This window comes from Pyxicephalus adspersus, chromosome 2 (assembly GCF_032062135.1).
Source record: "Pyxicephalus adspersus chromosome 2, UCB_Pads_2.0, whole genome shotgun sequence".
In the NCBI taxonomy this organism is placed as follows: Eukaryota; Metazoa; Chordata; class Amphibia; order Anura; family Pyxicephalidae; genus Pyxicephalus; species Pyxicephalus adspersus.
The window spans coordinates 78,485,107-78,502,988 of NC_092859.1; the positions used below are offsets into that span (position 1 = coordinate 78,485,107).

The 17,882-nt window shown below is 34.8% G+C and overlaps 1 protein-coding gene across 1 annotated transcript in view; it reads left to right on the forward strand.

Moving 5' to 3' along the window:
* The window catches only part of CFAP54 (cilia and flagella associated protein 54), a 176,825-nt gene that overhangs the window by 26,923 nt on the left and 132,020 nt on the right, over nucleotides 1–17,882 (forward strand). Inside the window, exons 10-16 of the mRNA XM_072399011.1 lie at nucleotides 570–768; nucleotides 1,541–1,639; nucleotides 6,898–7,010; nucleotides 8,415–8,580; nucleotides 10,255–10,340; nucleotides 14,166–14,303; nucleotides 15,879–16,029. Of these exons, the coding sequence (XP_072255112.1) occupies nucleotides 570–768; nucleotides 1,541–1,639; nucleotides 6,898–7,010; nucleotides 8,415–8,580; nucleotides 10,255–10,340; nucleotides 14,166–14,303; nucleotides 15,879–16,029 (952 nt within the window). The remainder of the gene's footprint in view (nucleotides 1–569; nucleotides 769–1,540; nucleotides 1,640–6,897; nucleotides 7,011–8,414; nucleotides 8,581–10,254; nucleotides 10,341–14,165; nucleotides 14,304–15,878; nucleotides 16,030–17,882) is intronic.

The following is a 17,882-nucleotide window of genomic DNA, read 5'->3' on the forward strand; positions in this document are numbered from 1 at the left end:
ATTAATATTACCTCCTAAAAACAGTAGCAATGACAGTATAGGTAATGTTGCTTCTGTCTATGAGTCTGGGCGTACTTCTGTCACTTCTGGGGGGACAAAATAATTTAAAGCCCTTACATCTGTTTTGCTAAATAGTTTGTGAAGTTTAAAGACAGTAATAAACTGTCCAGGTTATAAGATCCTTAAGCTTTAATCCTTAAGCTTTGACCTCATTTGCCCCATAGCATGTAGTTCGTATGTAGGGAATAAAGTCTATGACATTCTGGTTGAAAGTGAAAATTACCACTTATCCTTTGTAATAAGTCATGTATAGAAAACTATGAAGGAGGTTAAGTGACAACCATTCCTTGTCTCCATTTTTACATTCAAGCAGAAGCCATCACACTTGCTAATTACAAAACAACATCTAAAGATCCCTCATCCCTAATTAAAAACAATAATGACACCAGTCCAATGACATCTAGCAAACATGTGGATTTTTATTATAACAGTCAGTACTTTAATGTAGTTTTCTTAAACAGTTGATATCAAAACCGATTAAGAATGTGTATTTGATGCGTTAATCCTAGTTACCATGGCCCCGTACTAACACAGAACGGCTGCTCGTAGAGATGTTTTCCAACAATGCTGCCCAGTTCCTTGCTATTGTTGAAGCTCTGACTGATAGCAATCGACGAGTGATCCAGGCTGGACCTCCGGTACCCGATGAACCAGAAATACATGATGTTATTGCGGAACTGTTTTTTGCAGGCGTCGATATCCTTTCAGGTAATATTTGTCATGAATACATTAACATAAAGGAATTGTTATAAAACCAAGGTCCAGAAATTAAATGTCGAAACACATAGCATGAATTACTTTATCTCCACCTGTATTTTTTATTCATCTTTTTAAGATTATTAAAAAGCAGACATTGCAGTCCACAGCAATTTAGAATCCCTACCCCTAAATTGCTAGGATCAAAAAAAAATCTTATAGAAATCCATGTACCTAAAAGGAAAAGTACTTACATGTTACCCTGGCTTTCAGCTACCCTATTTATGCAAGGGTGATGTTATTTAACAATTTTGTATCTTTAGAAAGCAAATCCTGAAATTCCTAATCATTGCTCTTGCATTGTGCCACAGTTTATTCTGTATAGACTTTTTTTTCTGCCAACTGCAAGGCCTCCTTTAAGCAAAAAAAGAGATAAAAATGTATTAAAAAATGTAATGAAAAGAGCAGTGAAGACTGAAAAAATACACAGGTATTTAGTGACAAAAAAGTAAACATTCAAGTGTAAAAAAATAAATACAAATAATCTAATCCCTCAGGACAAGATGACAGATGAATTGACATAAACAGATTTGTGCCTTGATGCCTTGTTTTGCATAATTTGTTTAACATGTTTATTTGAAAAAATGGAAACTTTGTAACCATAACAAGTATCTACTGTTGCTTACAAAATTTACATATAATATGAATAAAAGCAGTAGTACCAATAAAGTCAGACTGTAAATGTGAATATATATTTCGCCTTCATTCCCTCTCTTTGTTTCAGGAGGCGGAATAAAACCTGAACGTGGTACTCCGGCTAATATCCCCAGTGAATTGAGTAGAATTCTGAATGATTGCTCACTTTTGGAGCTGGCTGTGGAAGGTAAGAATAAGCAGTACATAAATGCTCTAGACCGTGCTAAATATTCTTTTGCTTAATGTGAACCACTTTATTCACCAAGCATTTATGTTAACCATATTTCCACCAAACATTATCATAAGCAGATAAGCATCATATACATCTGTAACCACTTTCTTTAACTGCATATAGCAGTGATAAAACTCTAATTTAAAGGTCATAGTTATCATGGATTTGTCAGCTGTACTCAACAGCCTTTCCTTACCTTCTGCCCTTAGCTGTTGTGTAAGAGTTAAAATGGAAGTACCCAATATGGGAAATACTGTGTATCTGGACAAAGATTTGAGGAAAGTTTTCAATTGCTAATTGCAAGTGAGCTGTTTATTAAATTGAATAGTTCATATTTGATAGCAGTCTCTGTTAGCATTGGCAAAGTAAGAGGTTGCCTTAACACTAAAAGTTCCCAGGAGACATAGCCTGAACATGGCATAAGCTTGCATATTTACAGACATCCCACCGATTCCTTTGGGTAATCGCAGCAATGGGCTGCTAAACATCCACTTCAAAGACATACTTAGGTGGCGTAAGGAAAGCATTTCTTGGGCAGTGAGTTAAAAGCAGGCGTTTCAGTGGTAAATTCCCCCCAACAGAGCTTTCAGTACCGGATTCAGGTTGGCTCCAGTATGAACAGCCTGAAGACAGAGTTCTTCATCCTCATCGAGACAAGATTTGCAGGATGCTGCATGGTGGCTGATGCATGGTGGCTAGTGGCTGATCGGGAAGCACTCATTTGGGAAAGAATTATTAGGCAGTTCTTCAGGGTGCTGTTGCCATGGATCCGATGGAGCCTGTGGGCATCCTGATTCCACCTCAGTCTGCATGGAACTGCTGGGTACCAACATGTACCAATCCATTTTTTTCTCGGCTCTGAGCTCACCAGCCTGATCATTTATGGATTTAGCAAGTTACTCATCCTACCCCTGCTTTTCCCTGCATATCTCTGAAAGCCATTATTTCTGAGTTTACTGAATTATGAGCCATAAATCACACATTGCCCAATAGAGCTGATATAGAGGCCTTGATTACCAGATTAGAAGCCACTCACCAGGTGATAAGTGAAGTGAAACAGAATAAAGCCAAAGTCAAGGAATAGGCTGAGGGGTTAGAGGTGTAAACAACTGGTTTGGCATATGGAATGTCACCTTTGGAAGGGATAGAGACATTCATTACCAATATTTGGGGTTCCCGTGCCACCATGAGGGTAGCCTAGGAGAAGGATCTGGTTTAGAACCATCCTCCTACTTATTAAATCCTGCAAAACTCAGACTAGGTGTCATCTGAAACCACTTCTAGACAAATTAGGAGGGGCTAATGCTACTCATCATTAGGAATTCCCTTTCATCTGACCACACACAAATTAGGCACCATATATTTCTACGCTCTTTCAGATTTGGCCTGTCTTTTTGAAATGTTTAGCTATTTAACGCTTTCACTCTGATTACCTGTCACTTTCTTCTGTCCCTACTTTCCCAGCGGGTCAGCCTTCCGCCCTCTCTGCTTATCAGTGGGCATACCCACAGCAGCCTAATGTATTTTGTCATTTCCAATCTGTTGTGTTTGGCTGGGTAAAATACCTGAGGACTGTCAGCTCATGCCTGCACCTCTGACCATTCCCCTGTATTTAAAAACATTTTTACCTAGTTTTGAAGCAAACTGCAATTCACTCTTTCACTGGTACATCTGCAGGTAGACACTGGGTTTTGCTGCCATTTACCATATATGTGAAAGAAAAAAAAAAACAAAAAACATTACAATAGTGAAAACAGCACTGTGAAGATTCTATAGTGGTTTGTCAAACTTTTTTTTAAATTTTTTTTTATTATAGGAATATTTTATTTTATAATATAATTATTTTAAAGAAAAGAGCAACATACAAAGATTTAATAAAAAGTAACTGAACTTATGACCGTAAATGATGCAGAATCTGCATTTTCGAACCTTGAGCATTTCAAATATTTACCACAATTTATACAAATATTGTAATAGATCTATACTATCATCATGTTTTCATGAACAAGGCTTCATTAACTGGTTCTACTCTAATTTGTTTTAACTTGAATGTAATCCTCTTATAAATCCAAAAACTAGGCACACCTTTGATCTTAAGCATTAGTCTGTCAGTCTTTCAAATGCACACCCTTATTGATTAATGGCAATTAACACATTACATAGGTTACATAGGTTACATATTAGTTATAGGCTGTAGCCAAATTTTAATAATTAGGAAAGACAATATCTAAGGCCATATTTACAAAACAAATGACAAAATATAAGTTGCAGTATATGTGAATCATTTATCCTAAATTTGTTAATCTGTTGTAATTCACACACTGCAGCCATGATTTAGACACCACAGATTGCTATGTCAGCTTGGTAACAGTGTGAAACAGCGAAACAATGGCTCAGTCAAATATTCTTCAATCTCTTTCTATAGTTTTTACCTAAAGACAAGCCCTATTCTGCCACAGGATGGTTGATGAGCATACTGTTGCCTCAAGACAGGAGTACACACAAACTTGTCTTTGGGTGGACAAGTACTGAAAAATGACTGGGGAGCCCACAAGACGAACAGGTCTACATGAGGACTATAATGTCAGTCTGGATCTTTCCAGCAAGAGTAGATCAAAGCTAAGGTCATACACAGAAAAGCAATAGGCAAGGCATGGTATTCAAAGGGCAAAGAAAGTTAGAGGTTAGAGTACAGGCAGAAGTAAGTCCAGGTAGCAAACAATTGGAGGGTCAATCAAGGCATAGGTCGGCAATGGGAATCAGATACACTCAAAGCAGAACAAGAAATGATCACAGTGAACATTTGATCTTGCATTGCTTCAAATTTTAACACATCTGTTAACTGAATTTGAATTTATATCTGGCCTGCACATCAATCATAGCAAATCTAACATTTGTAAATATCAATCTATCCATAAATATCAATCTGTCAATTGAAACAGTTTTCCCTTTAAGGGAATAACAACCAGTTTGGAATATTTTGGAATAAACATCCAATTATGACACAATGTAAATGGCAAATATTCCTGCCTTCCTATGACATCTTCGATTGATATGGGAATTTTATCTAAACATATTCCATATTACATCTGGTAAATAGTGCGGAGATATTTTTTCAGTTTATCAGACCACGAGTTATCCAAAAACGTGTTTTTACACAAGAATGCTAGATGGGCTTTATACTCTGTATGTTACTTGTTATTACTACACTGCTCAAATACCCCCTAAAAATAAAAATAATACCACATATCCTTTAATTTATTTACATCTATTAGAAATTACTTACTATCCTATCTTGAATCCTATCTTGAAACACTCTCTGAAAATGTGGGACAATATTAAATACATTGAAATACCAATATTTTTGTATTCCCCCCCCCATAATTATTAGTAATAATAACCCCTCTCTTCTCCCAGTTTTAGAGAAGCCACACTGCTTTTGTTGCTGGCCGGTTAAAAAGCAAAGTACTGCCTTCGAAAGCTTTAAGTAGCCTAAGCTTAAAAGTTTTTTAAATTCTAACATAAAACTTTACATGCCTTAAAACCCTTATCCCTTTCAGGATTATTTGTATCCATAATCCACAAAGTGAAATCTCTGTCATTTAGGAGAAGACCTTCTGGAGTGTCTTTAATTTCATTTCTCGAAGAAGCATTAATTGGAGGCTCTTTTATCTTCAGTTGTAAAAGCCTTGGGCTATGTACACACATCAGATGATTCCCGTCCAAGACAAGCCTCAGGGCTCATTATAGGAGAATCTGATGTGTACAGTGACTGTCCGACTTCGATCATGAATCCCTCCTGGCAGATCACCGAATGACCTCAATAGAAGTGAAGGAAGGAGAGCACAGCGGGGTGCCACTTGCTGATTCCCCCCTCTCCATAGAACAGAACGGTGCTGTATGTACAGCGCTCATTCATTCGTCTTTACGTGTTTTGTTGTTGGAAATGATTGTAAAAAATCCACCGTGTGTACGCAGCCTTACTTCCTTTTTCCAAGTTAGCTCCCTATTTTTTTCTCTATTTATCCCCCTATTGTCACTACATTTTATTCTTTATAAAACTCCCTGTACTTATCTACATACTGAATACACTTCTAATTATTGATTCCCAACCAAATTCTTAGTACGCTTTTTTGGTAAATATTTATTGTTAGATTTTTCAGACAAATTTTTTAATCTGTTAATGGCAACCTAGATCCTATATTACACATTTACCAGATTAACTGCTTTGCAAGAAAAAAAAAACAGGACAATAGCTGAATATTAGTTATTAAGTGGCCCCCCTCTTCCTCTTTAAAGATTCCATTTGGAGTGCCATTAACAAATCCAGAATGTTCAGCTAAAACAGTATTGTGTACTCCTCTTTAAATGTTTATTTTTTTTAGGAAAATAAAAATGATTTTATGCTGAAAAAAATATATATCAGTTTATATATATATATATATATATATATATATATATATATATATATATATATACTTTAAAATAATAATAAATATTATAGCTGATCCAAACCACCATTTTATTTTACACTTTGCTAGCCTTTTATTTTTACTGCCTTTTACTGTTTATTCCTAAGCTGTCGGACTAGGGAATGGTTTAAATCTTGAATGCCCCAAGACCCATTACCAGTCTGGCTCTGTGATATTTAAGGTTTTTTCAATATTTTAGTGGCATTTGATTTTTAATATCACATTTATGGAGGTCCTGTTCTTTAACACATGGCTTTATTTTCATCCTATTGGCTTTATTGCATCCTCAACAAAAGTTTGTTTAGTTCTTGAAACGGCACAAACATATGTAGATGAACATCCACACTTCATTTGTACCATTCTGTGTCTGTATACTATACGTGTAGCATCTCTATCTCTTAGCAAAGATGCCGACAAGACAAAAGTGCATGCTACATAACTGATGGCTTAATCATGTGCAGTAAGATAAATGATCTGCAATAAAACTGAAATAAATCATTCAAAAACAAATGTTCGCAGATCATCCTCGAAGATTCACAAGGTGCCAGACAGAGCCAAAGGCAGCATTACATTGTCTAAAACTAGTTTAAAATGTTCCCCCTGCCACCCACACTTCATCCTGTGACTGATGAGTTATTGATATCAATGTCTTACTATGCAGCAGACCGATTTATTGTTCTATGAGTGTTCGGAGAGGAACATGGCTCTGAGTCTTTTCTTTTTCTGTTGTGTTTCTTCTAGACAAGAATGCAGTCTCTGCCGAAGCTGTTGTGAAATTTTCAAAGTTAGCATTTAGCTATGAGCACTGGGAAGTGTTTGATGCCATTGTACCTCCATTATACACATTTCTACAGGTAATCGTATTACAAGCACATCCTATTTAGGCTACTCTTAGGTGTTTATACAAGGTCAAGAGTTTTCTGTAATAACTCACCTTATGCCCCCTCGAGTGAACCCTTACAAAAGGCAAAACATTTTTTTTAAAGCAGAAGTCTTTTATTTGTAATGTTTTTACAAATCAAGCTCTCAATTAATTGTGCAGCTATATACATGTGCACAATATTCGGCCTTAAAGCTGATTTCTCATATTGAATATGTACATACAGTGATTATATTTTGTATAAAGTGTAATTAATAATGCAGGCAGATATTAGGAGATATAATATTCGAACTCTGTATTCATTACTATTTAAGTAATTGCAGTTCACTGTACAGCAGAGTTGAGCGGGAGATGAATTAGCAGCACAAGGAGCCAATCAGTTCATGAGATGAGCTCATCACTTATGATTTATTTGCTTCACTGTTCAGTCACAGGGCCTGATTTATTAAAGTTCCCCAAGTCTGGTGTAGATAGACTATCATAGGTGGACCTGGGTGTTCTAGCAAACTGGCAATGAGTTTCCTAAAAATGTTTGCCATTATTTGGCAAAGGTTTTCCATCATGAACTAGATCCATTCTAGGTTTGGTAGATGACCCAGGTTCACCCATGAAAGTCAATATTCTCCAGTCTTTGAGAGCTCTGATAAATCAGCCCCACTGGGTTTAAAAGAAGGTGTTTGGATGATCTGCTGACCTAAAGGCATTCTTCAATGTTTTGCCCAATCTCTAAATTCTTTATATATTGCATTGTAGGATCAAGTAGGATGTTTGACTAAAGTTTCCAGCCTGCCAAGGTCATGTAGAAAATGTGGGAATCGCTACATTAAAACTAAGAGATTAAACTAAGGCTAGGTTCACACTTGTATTAAGGTTGTGGTGTGTTTACTGCCTCCCAGGAGATGCTACATGGCAGCATCTCCCTGTAGTAGCTCCATAAGGAATGAATAGGGGGAACATTGAGCAGTAGTAATACCACTAACTGCCTCCAGCTGTCAAATGGGTAGATGATGGTTCTTTAAGAACCAAAACCAGCGATTGTTCAGGTAGTTGGCTCGATCCTGAGGCAGGTGTGAACCTACCCTAAATGCTAATCTGTCCAAAAAGAGGAAATAATTTTTTTTATACTAAATTTAAAAGATCAGATACCATCTTAAAGAGAATTCTTGTAAAAGATTCAGTGTCTTGAATGCACACATTTGACAGTAAATAGGATAAGGTATATAGGTTATATAAAGCTGTGCACTCTGCAATATTCAATTCTCCAAATATTGTGAAAATAAAATTTAAATATTTATGTTTATTTTTTTACTAGTTGCATTCCTATAATTTTGTATAGTGGCTCCAGGACATGTAGTTTAATAATATTTATATGTTAAAGGCACATGAAGGCAAAAAATGGAAGAATGAAGAAATGGTTCTGAGGATACTACTTGCTGCTGAACCTTTGTTGTCTGGTAAAAAACATACACATGGTTTACAACCCCAGGATGATCACAAATGGAGAGCAGATATTCCAAATTATCTAAATATTTTTGGGCTTCCAGGTGAGTCAAAATATAGTAAAGGCTAATTTACTAAAGAATCATTTAGCAAATCTTTTTGTTCTTGACTACATAGACAAATGTATCCTATGTAGTAATATGATGTGTCCACCAGGTGGAAGCATTATCAAGCAAACTGAATAAATAATTCTAGAAGACTGTTTCAGCTCAGCTAATGTATTCCCTATGCTTATTTTGCCTCAAATGCTTAGACTTTTAACCCTTTTGAAAATGCAGCAAAGTGTTTTAGCCTTTTTAAAGAGTTTTTTCTTTTTCTCTACACATTAAACAAGTTCTTTTAAGGTAAAAAGTCAGGAGTAGGAAAGGGGAAGATGGCTCATTAAAGCATAGTGTTCTCTCGCAGTCTAACTGATTAACGTTTCCTCTACTGAGGGGATAACCCGACAAATTAAAATATGCATGAGTCTTCACAGTGATTATGCATCTTGAAACATTAAACACTATTCATAATCAGTAGACATTTCATGTGTATATAACTGATCCTTTATTTGTATTTATTTATTGAAGAAGAAAGTTGCATGCATACTAAACACAAAATGGGACAAAGTTTTTTTTTCTGCATTATTTATCTTTAAATGGTAACAACTTTTAAAACAAATTGGCACTTTTGAAATGCCTACAAACTACAAATAACTTTAAAAATATGCTTAGGTTGTCTTGTCTAGCAAATTTTAATCTTTAATAACTTTTTAGGATCAGGGCTATAAAGAAGTAATCTTTATTAGCTTTAAATGCATTGAAACCAATATGTAGTTCAGTTCCCTTTCTTGCTATTCTTGGCCCTTTTCTACATATATTTTGTCTTCTACATTGTACCTTGTATACAGTCTAGGGAGTCTTTTTTTTTAAAGCAGTGAATCTAAAATTCAAGAACATGTTCTGGTAGAGAATATTCTAAGTCTAAGTGTTTCAAATGGAGGCGATTGATTTTTCACCAAAAAATGTGATGTGATCTGAATGTCGGATACACTGCTTTATATACACCATAATGTTTACCCTTCCATGTGCTAGTGAACTCCTAAAGCACAGATAATGAAATCTCAAGTAATGGCGGGTTTGGGCCTGCTTTGGGATCAGGCTATGCCACACATCTCCCCACTGTTTGGTCATTTGCGCCACAAAGCTGGTTCCTAAAGAACCACTGTTTGCACATTTTTATTTGCTTTGTTGTAGCTGTCGCTTCTGCAGGATATCTTCAAATCACCCTGCTATTATAAATCTAAATCTTTTTTTAAGTTTGACATTTCTCTGATTTGCTGATTTCTCCTACTGCATCGCTATTGGCTGGAGCACTATACCCCAGTCAACTACAGTAAAAATACCATGATAGAAGTGCCATTGCTGAATTCAATATGCCCTGCCTTCAATCTCAATCTCTCTTCAATTCATTCATTCAATCTCTGCCCTGGAAAAAGCAAAAGTCAGTAAAGTCAGAAGTACTTTATTGTACACTTGACATTCTTACTTGTATTGGGTCAGATATTAATAGAATACTCATGGCAGCCACCATATTCAGAAGTCAGCAATGGTAGATCCCCTTTTCTTTACTCAAACCAAAGAATTGTACCAAAAATGTATATACTACTATTGTTTTTGTTGGTAATAAACTTCAGTTGCTTTTTTTGCGACTTTTAACCTATGCTGTTTACTTGTTAGCAGATGAATATGTAGAAAACAAGAGTCCTGATGATTATGTTCGACTGGCTGAAACGCTCTTTTGTTGTGCTTGCAATCCTTTACAGGTATTTTTATGTTTATTTAGTTAACATTAATTGTTAGCTGTTGGGAAAGTAGTACATAAATATTATTTTTCATTGACAGGTTACAGTACCGATAAAACTATAGATTTCGTACAGCTCGATATCTCTTTCATGTACATTTTTTAGTACAGAGAATGCTGTTTTAGTAACTATTTTTATTTTTAACCTGTTATCAATATATTTCCAAGGTAAAGTAATAATTAGGAGTTTGGTACCAAGGTCAATCCTATTTGCTTGTATTCTTTCCTTGTCAAAACAGTCCTATCCCTTGACAGTGGTAATACTATACACTCATAAAACTATAATATAATACTGTAATGTATTGTCAGGGTTAGAAAAAAAGTTTATTTATATTCCACTTTCTTCCAGCAGAAGGCCTGATTTATTAAAGCTCTCCAGGGCTGTAGAGGATACACTTTCATCAGTGAAACTGGGTGATAAAGCAAACTTGGAATGGATTTCTTCAAAGTCATTTGCTGTTTGCTAACAAATATTTTGAATCCTGAACCTGATCCATTACAGGTTTGCTGGATCACCCAGCTTCACTGATGAAGTGCATCCTCTCCAGCCTTTAAGAGCTTTATAAATCATGCCCAGAGTGGTAAAATAGAGTGAAGGCAACCTTCATTGAAGCTATATATCCTGACAATTGTCTAACTTACCTCTTTGGCCAGGAAAATAATACATGCAAATAAAAGCAAACAACAAATTCATAGAGCTAAGGCTATGCAATTATATCAACCTAACTTACATTTATTTAGTACCTCTGCAAAGTGTCACAAATAATTGTTTTTCCTGTTAAGTCTACCTTTTGCAGATAGGGACAATGAGGCCTCACTGCTACAAAAAAGCAGTATATCGTTTATGTAGTCTGTGCCTGTTTATGCTAGAGTGAGACGAGCAGATGTATTACAGGACATGGCTATCAATAATGTCCTTTCTGATTTATAAGCCTGTAACTTTTCACTTAGCAGTCATGCCTAGTCCTGCACACTACTTTTTGAATTGGCAGAACTGACTGTGTTTCTAAAATTGTGTCTGCGGTGTCTGGCAGTGGGAGCATGCAAGATCCAAATATTAAAGAATTTGGTTGACTCAAAGATGATAAAAGTAAATTCTTTTTGATTTATCAGATTTTTGTATTATCTAGTAATTGGATTTGAGAAATGTTTAGACTGACACACAGAAGGCTTTATTTAGGAATAGTAATAGAGATTCTTAGAAAAGGCCATTACTGATTTAAGAGAAGAGTAAATGATGAATTAAAAATTTAGTCACTAAGCTTTCCCTCCCTATAATGGTGGCCTATCGATGCCTGCCATGCTCCATGTACAACCTTACTGTTATCTTTTCTTAATATAAAGTAGTTACTGAACTTTCAGAAAAGAAGATAACATCTAGCTTGTTTGCACTTTTATGACAAGCACACCAAAACTGTTTTAAAGTCATTCTGTAAACCTTCTCTTTTTTATTTGTGCATAACCATAACATTATCTCCAGCCACATTGCGATACACATAAGAACTTTAAATAAAAATAGATGCCCATTTTATTTTTCACAAAAGAATCCGAAATTTAAATGAGAAATTATTGAATGCTGTGAGTGATAGATAATCCATTAAAGTATGCGTCACTGCAAACAGTCAGTAAAACTGACAAGAAATCAGTGAAACTTGACAGGTTTTGTCTAGGTCTCCATATAAATCAATCACAGGGACTGTACATGGGGACTGCTCCTCTTCTCTTATTGTGAGGAAACATAGGGCTTGCTTGGGCTCTTGTCATTGTCTCAAGACAGAAAAAACTGAACACAGATTTTTTTTTATTTGCCCTGTATGGCATTTTTATAAAGTTCCAAATGGACAGTTTATTTATAACAAAGTTGTATACACATTTATTTTTATTATTAAAATTAATTATATTATTCATATTATTATTAACCACCTGGCCGGTAAACCCGACCTTGGTTCGGGTCTATCGATTTTGCAAAAATCGATAAACCCGAACTTTTCTCACTATCTTAATCCCATCACTTACCTGGTCCCGACATATTTCTGTAAGTTACAGGTCTACAATTTAAAAAAAAAAATTCATGAAAAACAGTGTACCACTTTTGGTACAGAAATCTAGACATCAGTGTAACGCCCAGGTGGTTAATAAACCTTTTAAGAATTTTTCATATACCTGTTGAGAATCTGACTGCTTGTAGATGGCAACATTTGTTCTATATATGGTTTTGAATGAAAAGCACAAAAAGGCAAAGTTTAATTTGAAAATTCAAAAGAAGTACAAAAAGGAATACAGTCACAAAAACAATTGGTGTATTTTATAAAAGCAAGTTGGTTTTACTTACCATTGCAATATTATAGCATATGCTTTTTGTTCTGGGAAAGACAATATGATATGCTAAAAAGCAAATCTAAAGTAAATCTTAAAGTCCAACTAAACTCAACATTGAATAAAACACCTAATACATTTTCCATGGGCTAAATGTGCTTTGTCACACAAAGTGAAGCTCTGCATGTTGATATCTTCAATGAGTAAAGATCTGATTGAAGCTTACAAGTGTATTTCCCTAAAAATGTTGCTATGTAACCCTGTAACATATTCCCTCTATTCAAACGTTTACATCTTCTTCTTGTAACTCATTTTTTTCTGTAACGAATGGTAAAATTAGGCAGCCTAAAGAGCCCACAGATGCAGGTGCACACAGAAGAACCATCTTGTTATTCTTTCCAACATCATTTGTACTATTTAACCAAATATATGTGTAACTTCTTTATTATTTTACTGGCTTTGCTAAGGTATTATCATTTTAATGCAATAATTTGCATATGTTACTACCCAATTTTAACTCAAGATTACATTGTGCACTGCGTAATATTATGGCGCTATATAAATCCTGTTTATTCTTAATAATAATAATAATAATAATAATAATAATATTAACAATAATAATAATAATAATTTAATAATTGTATTTAATTAGACATTGTATAAATCATGATCATGATGAAAAATATGTAAATTTTGGGTAAACGTGGGGGAAAAAAAAATTTATAAATAGCCCTCCAAAGATAGAGTTTTTACATTGTTCTAGGATCTGCAGTTTTGTTTAACAATTTCTAGATGTCCGGTGCGTTAGACATGTATCACAGCTTAAGATAAATAATACATTTTTAGTAATTTTAATATATTAAAAACACTGTTTTTGCAACTCTTAGTAATTATATGTGTACCCAGGGACAGGCATATTTGCTTATTCTATATTCTTTTATCAATTTACAGGTAGTGCTATGATTGTACTCTTATTTTTCTGCAAGGCTTCCACACAGGTTCAGTGCAACAGACTCTTTTTAATTTCTAAATATGTTATGAGTTCTCCTTCCTGTGTTAATGGATGTGTAGACAATAGGTCACAATAGGAAATAAGGAGGAACAGGGTCACAATAGGGAATTTAATTTGAAGATGTATTCTTAACAAAACAAAATATGATTTTTAAATGCTATTGATTCAAATGATGTGTACTTTTAATGATAGGACCCAGTTTAATCCAGTGGAAATTTAAATAAACTACTTTAATTACTGAAAGACATCAGGTTCTAAAGGCACCTAATCCTTTACATTGTGTTAGCTGTAAAACCCTGCACAGATTGGCACAATGTGGCTCTTTTAAGGTCACATGTGTAAATAAAAAAGTCATGTACAAGTAATTCCATAGTTTTTGTTTTTCGTATGTTACCACCTGTACTTAAATGTAGGTTGTACATGCTCATTTCTAATTAACACAATATTCATTTGTTTTAGGATGTGCAGCCAGAGAAGGACATTGTTATTGATGTTATTTTATATTTGTGGCAAAAATGCAAGACTGGAGTGCATAAAATGCATACTGGCACAGTGGATGGATCTAAATTTGCACAAAAGTGTGAAATAAATAGAAAGGTATGCTTGATTTATTAGATATATATCACCTTTATTTTTAATTGGCACAGATTAAACAAGAGTTAAGTTATTGTGTTAATAAGTTACTTAATTGTAATACTAGTTTTTACTAAGGCTGTCGCAAAAATATATTTTTACCCCAATCTGCTTTGTGATGTAGAGACTGATTTCTTCATCCTTTAAATTGATTTCACCATTGCCTATTTGCTTCTTAGTTAGATTTGAAGTATAACTAGGGTAATGGTTTCTTTATGTAGGTGTAATGGAACTAGAAAAAGATGGGATGCATGTGTTTATTTCGGAAACTCAACAGTATCTGAATAACACAGGCACAGTAGTTGCTTGAAACAACCACTGTTAGCCCGAACATGCTTTACTTTTATGTTTTATAGTATTGTAACCACACACCTAACAGTCTTGACCACAACTGTATGCAGGGTACTATCTTTGCCAGCATGCCTTATAGTAGTGTTTCTTAACCCGGATTCTTCCAGAGGTTGCTAGGGCTTCTTTGAGCATTGAGCAATTTGTGACCTATTTTAACTAGTACCAATTATCTTTTTGGCAATCTCTAAGGGTGACATTCCTACCACTGGACAGCAATGTACAGTAAGCTGTAGATATAGTAATTAAAGTAAGGGTTTCCTAAAATCCCTAAAGTTATTTTAAAGGTTCCCTCATGTTAAAAAAGTTGAGAAATGATGCCTTATAGTTATTATCTTGTCTTTTACCTAAATAAAGCAGCAGGCATCACAGACTAAGGTTTCATGTCCAAAAACAATGGATTGTGATAACTGTTGCTTTATGTGAATAAGGGATAAGATAATTACCATACCAAGTGTTCTGGAAAGATTTTTATTTTGCTATGTTTGGTATGAATGACACCATCTTTTTGATGCAGTTTTCATAAATCATCTACAAGAGTTTTGACAGAAAACCCTATCTTTCAACTTGTTGTGATGGAATTCCTTATATAAGACATACTCTGGCCTCTAGCGATGTGAGCAAAAAACATGCTACTGTAGTATTTTCTGGCAGTGAATGCCATTCAAACAGTTGGTCATTGACCCATTGCACGTGTGTACGTAGCCTTAGGCTGTGCGTCACCGGCAATCCTGTGAGCAGGTTGCTATATTTGAGAGAAGGGGCATGTCAGAAGATAAATGTACTTAGAATGCTCAGGCAGCGGTTGTTTGAAGGTTGGGTCCCGGGGGGGGGATGTGATCCTTCTGGGTCCCCTATGGGGATGGGGTGATTGTTGTTTTGCCTGGGCTGTAGACGCTGGTACAGTAAAGTATAGGAATTACCAAGCAGAATGTGTTTGCTTAGAGTGCTGTATGTGCTTCAGATAGAAGTTCAAAGCTGTTACCTAACTATGCAGTGAAATGCTGTGAACTTGGTTTGGTGTAAAAAAAAACATAAGCGTGTAAAGAAAGTAGCAGTAATAATAAAGGGCAACAGCTAAGCCATTCCTCTGTATAAAACATATAAGCTATTCTAATGTTGATCTTATAAATGGGACCATACAAATCATTAAATATTTTTTGATGCATGGACTTTTTATTTCCTATCTAGTGGATCTATATCCTTTGTCTTGTCTATGAAGTCATGCAACTTTCCAGCATTGTGGATACAGATGCTGTTATACTGGGAGAAGCTGCATTACGATTGGCAGGTATTGCTGAATCCTTGGCTGACTCCTCTAGGAAATCTGGAAGAAAGTCAGGTAAGTTTATCATCTCTAGTAAATACGTGATAAATAGGTCATGCAAAGAGTCTGCACAAAGCACACTGTGCTACATAGATAGGTTCTGTGTTATATTAAAACAACATATGATACCTCATACTTCATACCAACATTACTATCAAGCAATAAGCTTTTTCTTTGTGATAACAAATGCATAGTAGTTAAATAGGTCGGGTTGAGAGATGCTAAGCTTGTGGTGTTTTGACTGCATGTCTGAAAGGGGCTCAGGTTTGTTACACTAATGTATAATAAAAACAGCATTTTTAATAAATTTCCAGTATGATCAAAAGACATATTTTGCACTTGAACAGATTCAACAAAAAATTTATATGCATATTTATTAGACCAAATAAAAAAAAATAGAATTTATATACACTTAATGCTGATCCAAATGGTATCTGTAGACAATAGCTTAGCTGATCATTAGGTCCTGTGTATTTAATTAAAATGTATAATATTCATATATTTAAAATCACAAATTCTACTTGCGTAAACATATACATGTGTATCTTTGAATATCTTTATTTTAAAAACTGGGAACCAGTTAAGTGGCTTGAATTAAAAGAAGTCTCAAGTGCCTACCCAGCAGGCATTTCCCAGTAATACTCATCAGTTCTCACAATTTAATTAGTCAGGCAGATATGCTGAATTCAAATAAACCATTCACGCCTTGTTCAAGTCTTTTGTAATATGTGTGGAAATATTAATTGATTTTTTGAGTTTCTGCAATAAAGATAAAAAACATTTCAGAATGAAAAGATTCTTGGTATTTTTCTATTTTCCAACTTGCAGAGAAATGACAATGTCACTCTGCATTTCCTTTTTCTTCTAAGAAAAATGACATTCTCAACTCCAAAACATTGAAATCTGCGTAAAGAATATGATGACTTAGATGCCAAAGTGAACTCATTACGTATAGCCTTCAACGTTAATGTGAAGTTGAGAAAGAACATGTGCCAGCCTCCAGTTTTCTGCTACCAAAAGCTTACTAATAGCAAAGGAAATGTCAAATAGGATATCAAAATTTTGCAAAGGACATTTTTCTTCTTTATTTAGGTTTTTGCTTTCATGTGCATGCTGCTGTTAAAGAGAAATTACATCTGATTTATTGATATTCTTTGATTATTAAGGTGTACAAGTTTAAAGCAAACTTAAAAAAAAAACAAGTAAACAATTTCAGCTTACCATTCCCTAAATGAGATACTTGCATTAGTTCACTGAGTTGCACACTTCCAGTCCCTTAATGGCTGTGTACTTTTCCATTGAATGTGTCCATTGAGTGGTGGCTGACATTGAGGCTGGACTTCAAACATATGCCTATGTTCAAACCCATTATATACAAACCGTATGTAGTTCAAATAAGAAAGATATACTCAGAGAAATTAATTAGGGCATCACATTTCTAGTCAAATCAACAGGTATTTAACATTCTTAGGTTGTGTTCAAACTGGCAGTGTATTTTCTACCGATGGTAGTCCATTAGAAAATGAATGTGAAATCTTCAAACACTGGTTCTTTAGGAACCAGCACTGTGATGAAACTAACCCAATGGATGGCACCAGTTGCAGATCAGAACCTGCTTTCAACTAACTATGTACTTATACTAAAAAATGAAAACAAGTGCGGTCACCACATCTATTAACTCTTGAACCACTATATTTATGTATGTTTATAAGGTTTAAATATGCTTTAAAATATATATTTGAAATCCCTAAAAAATATGTTGTTTTGGTCTGGTAAGTATACCATTGAAAGCATTTTGTTCAGTTTAATAAAAGTGTTGATTCTGCTAGAACTCTTAGATTCATAACTTTCTGCTTGAGCTGACTGTT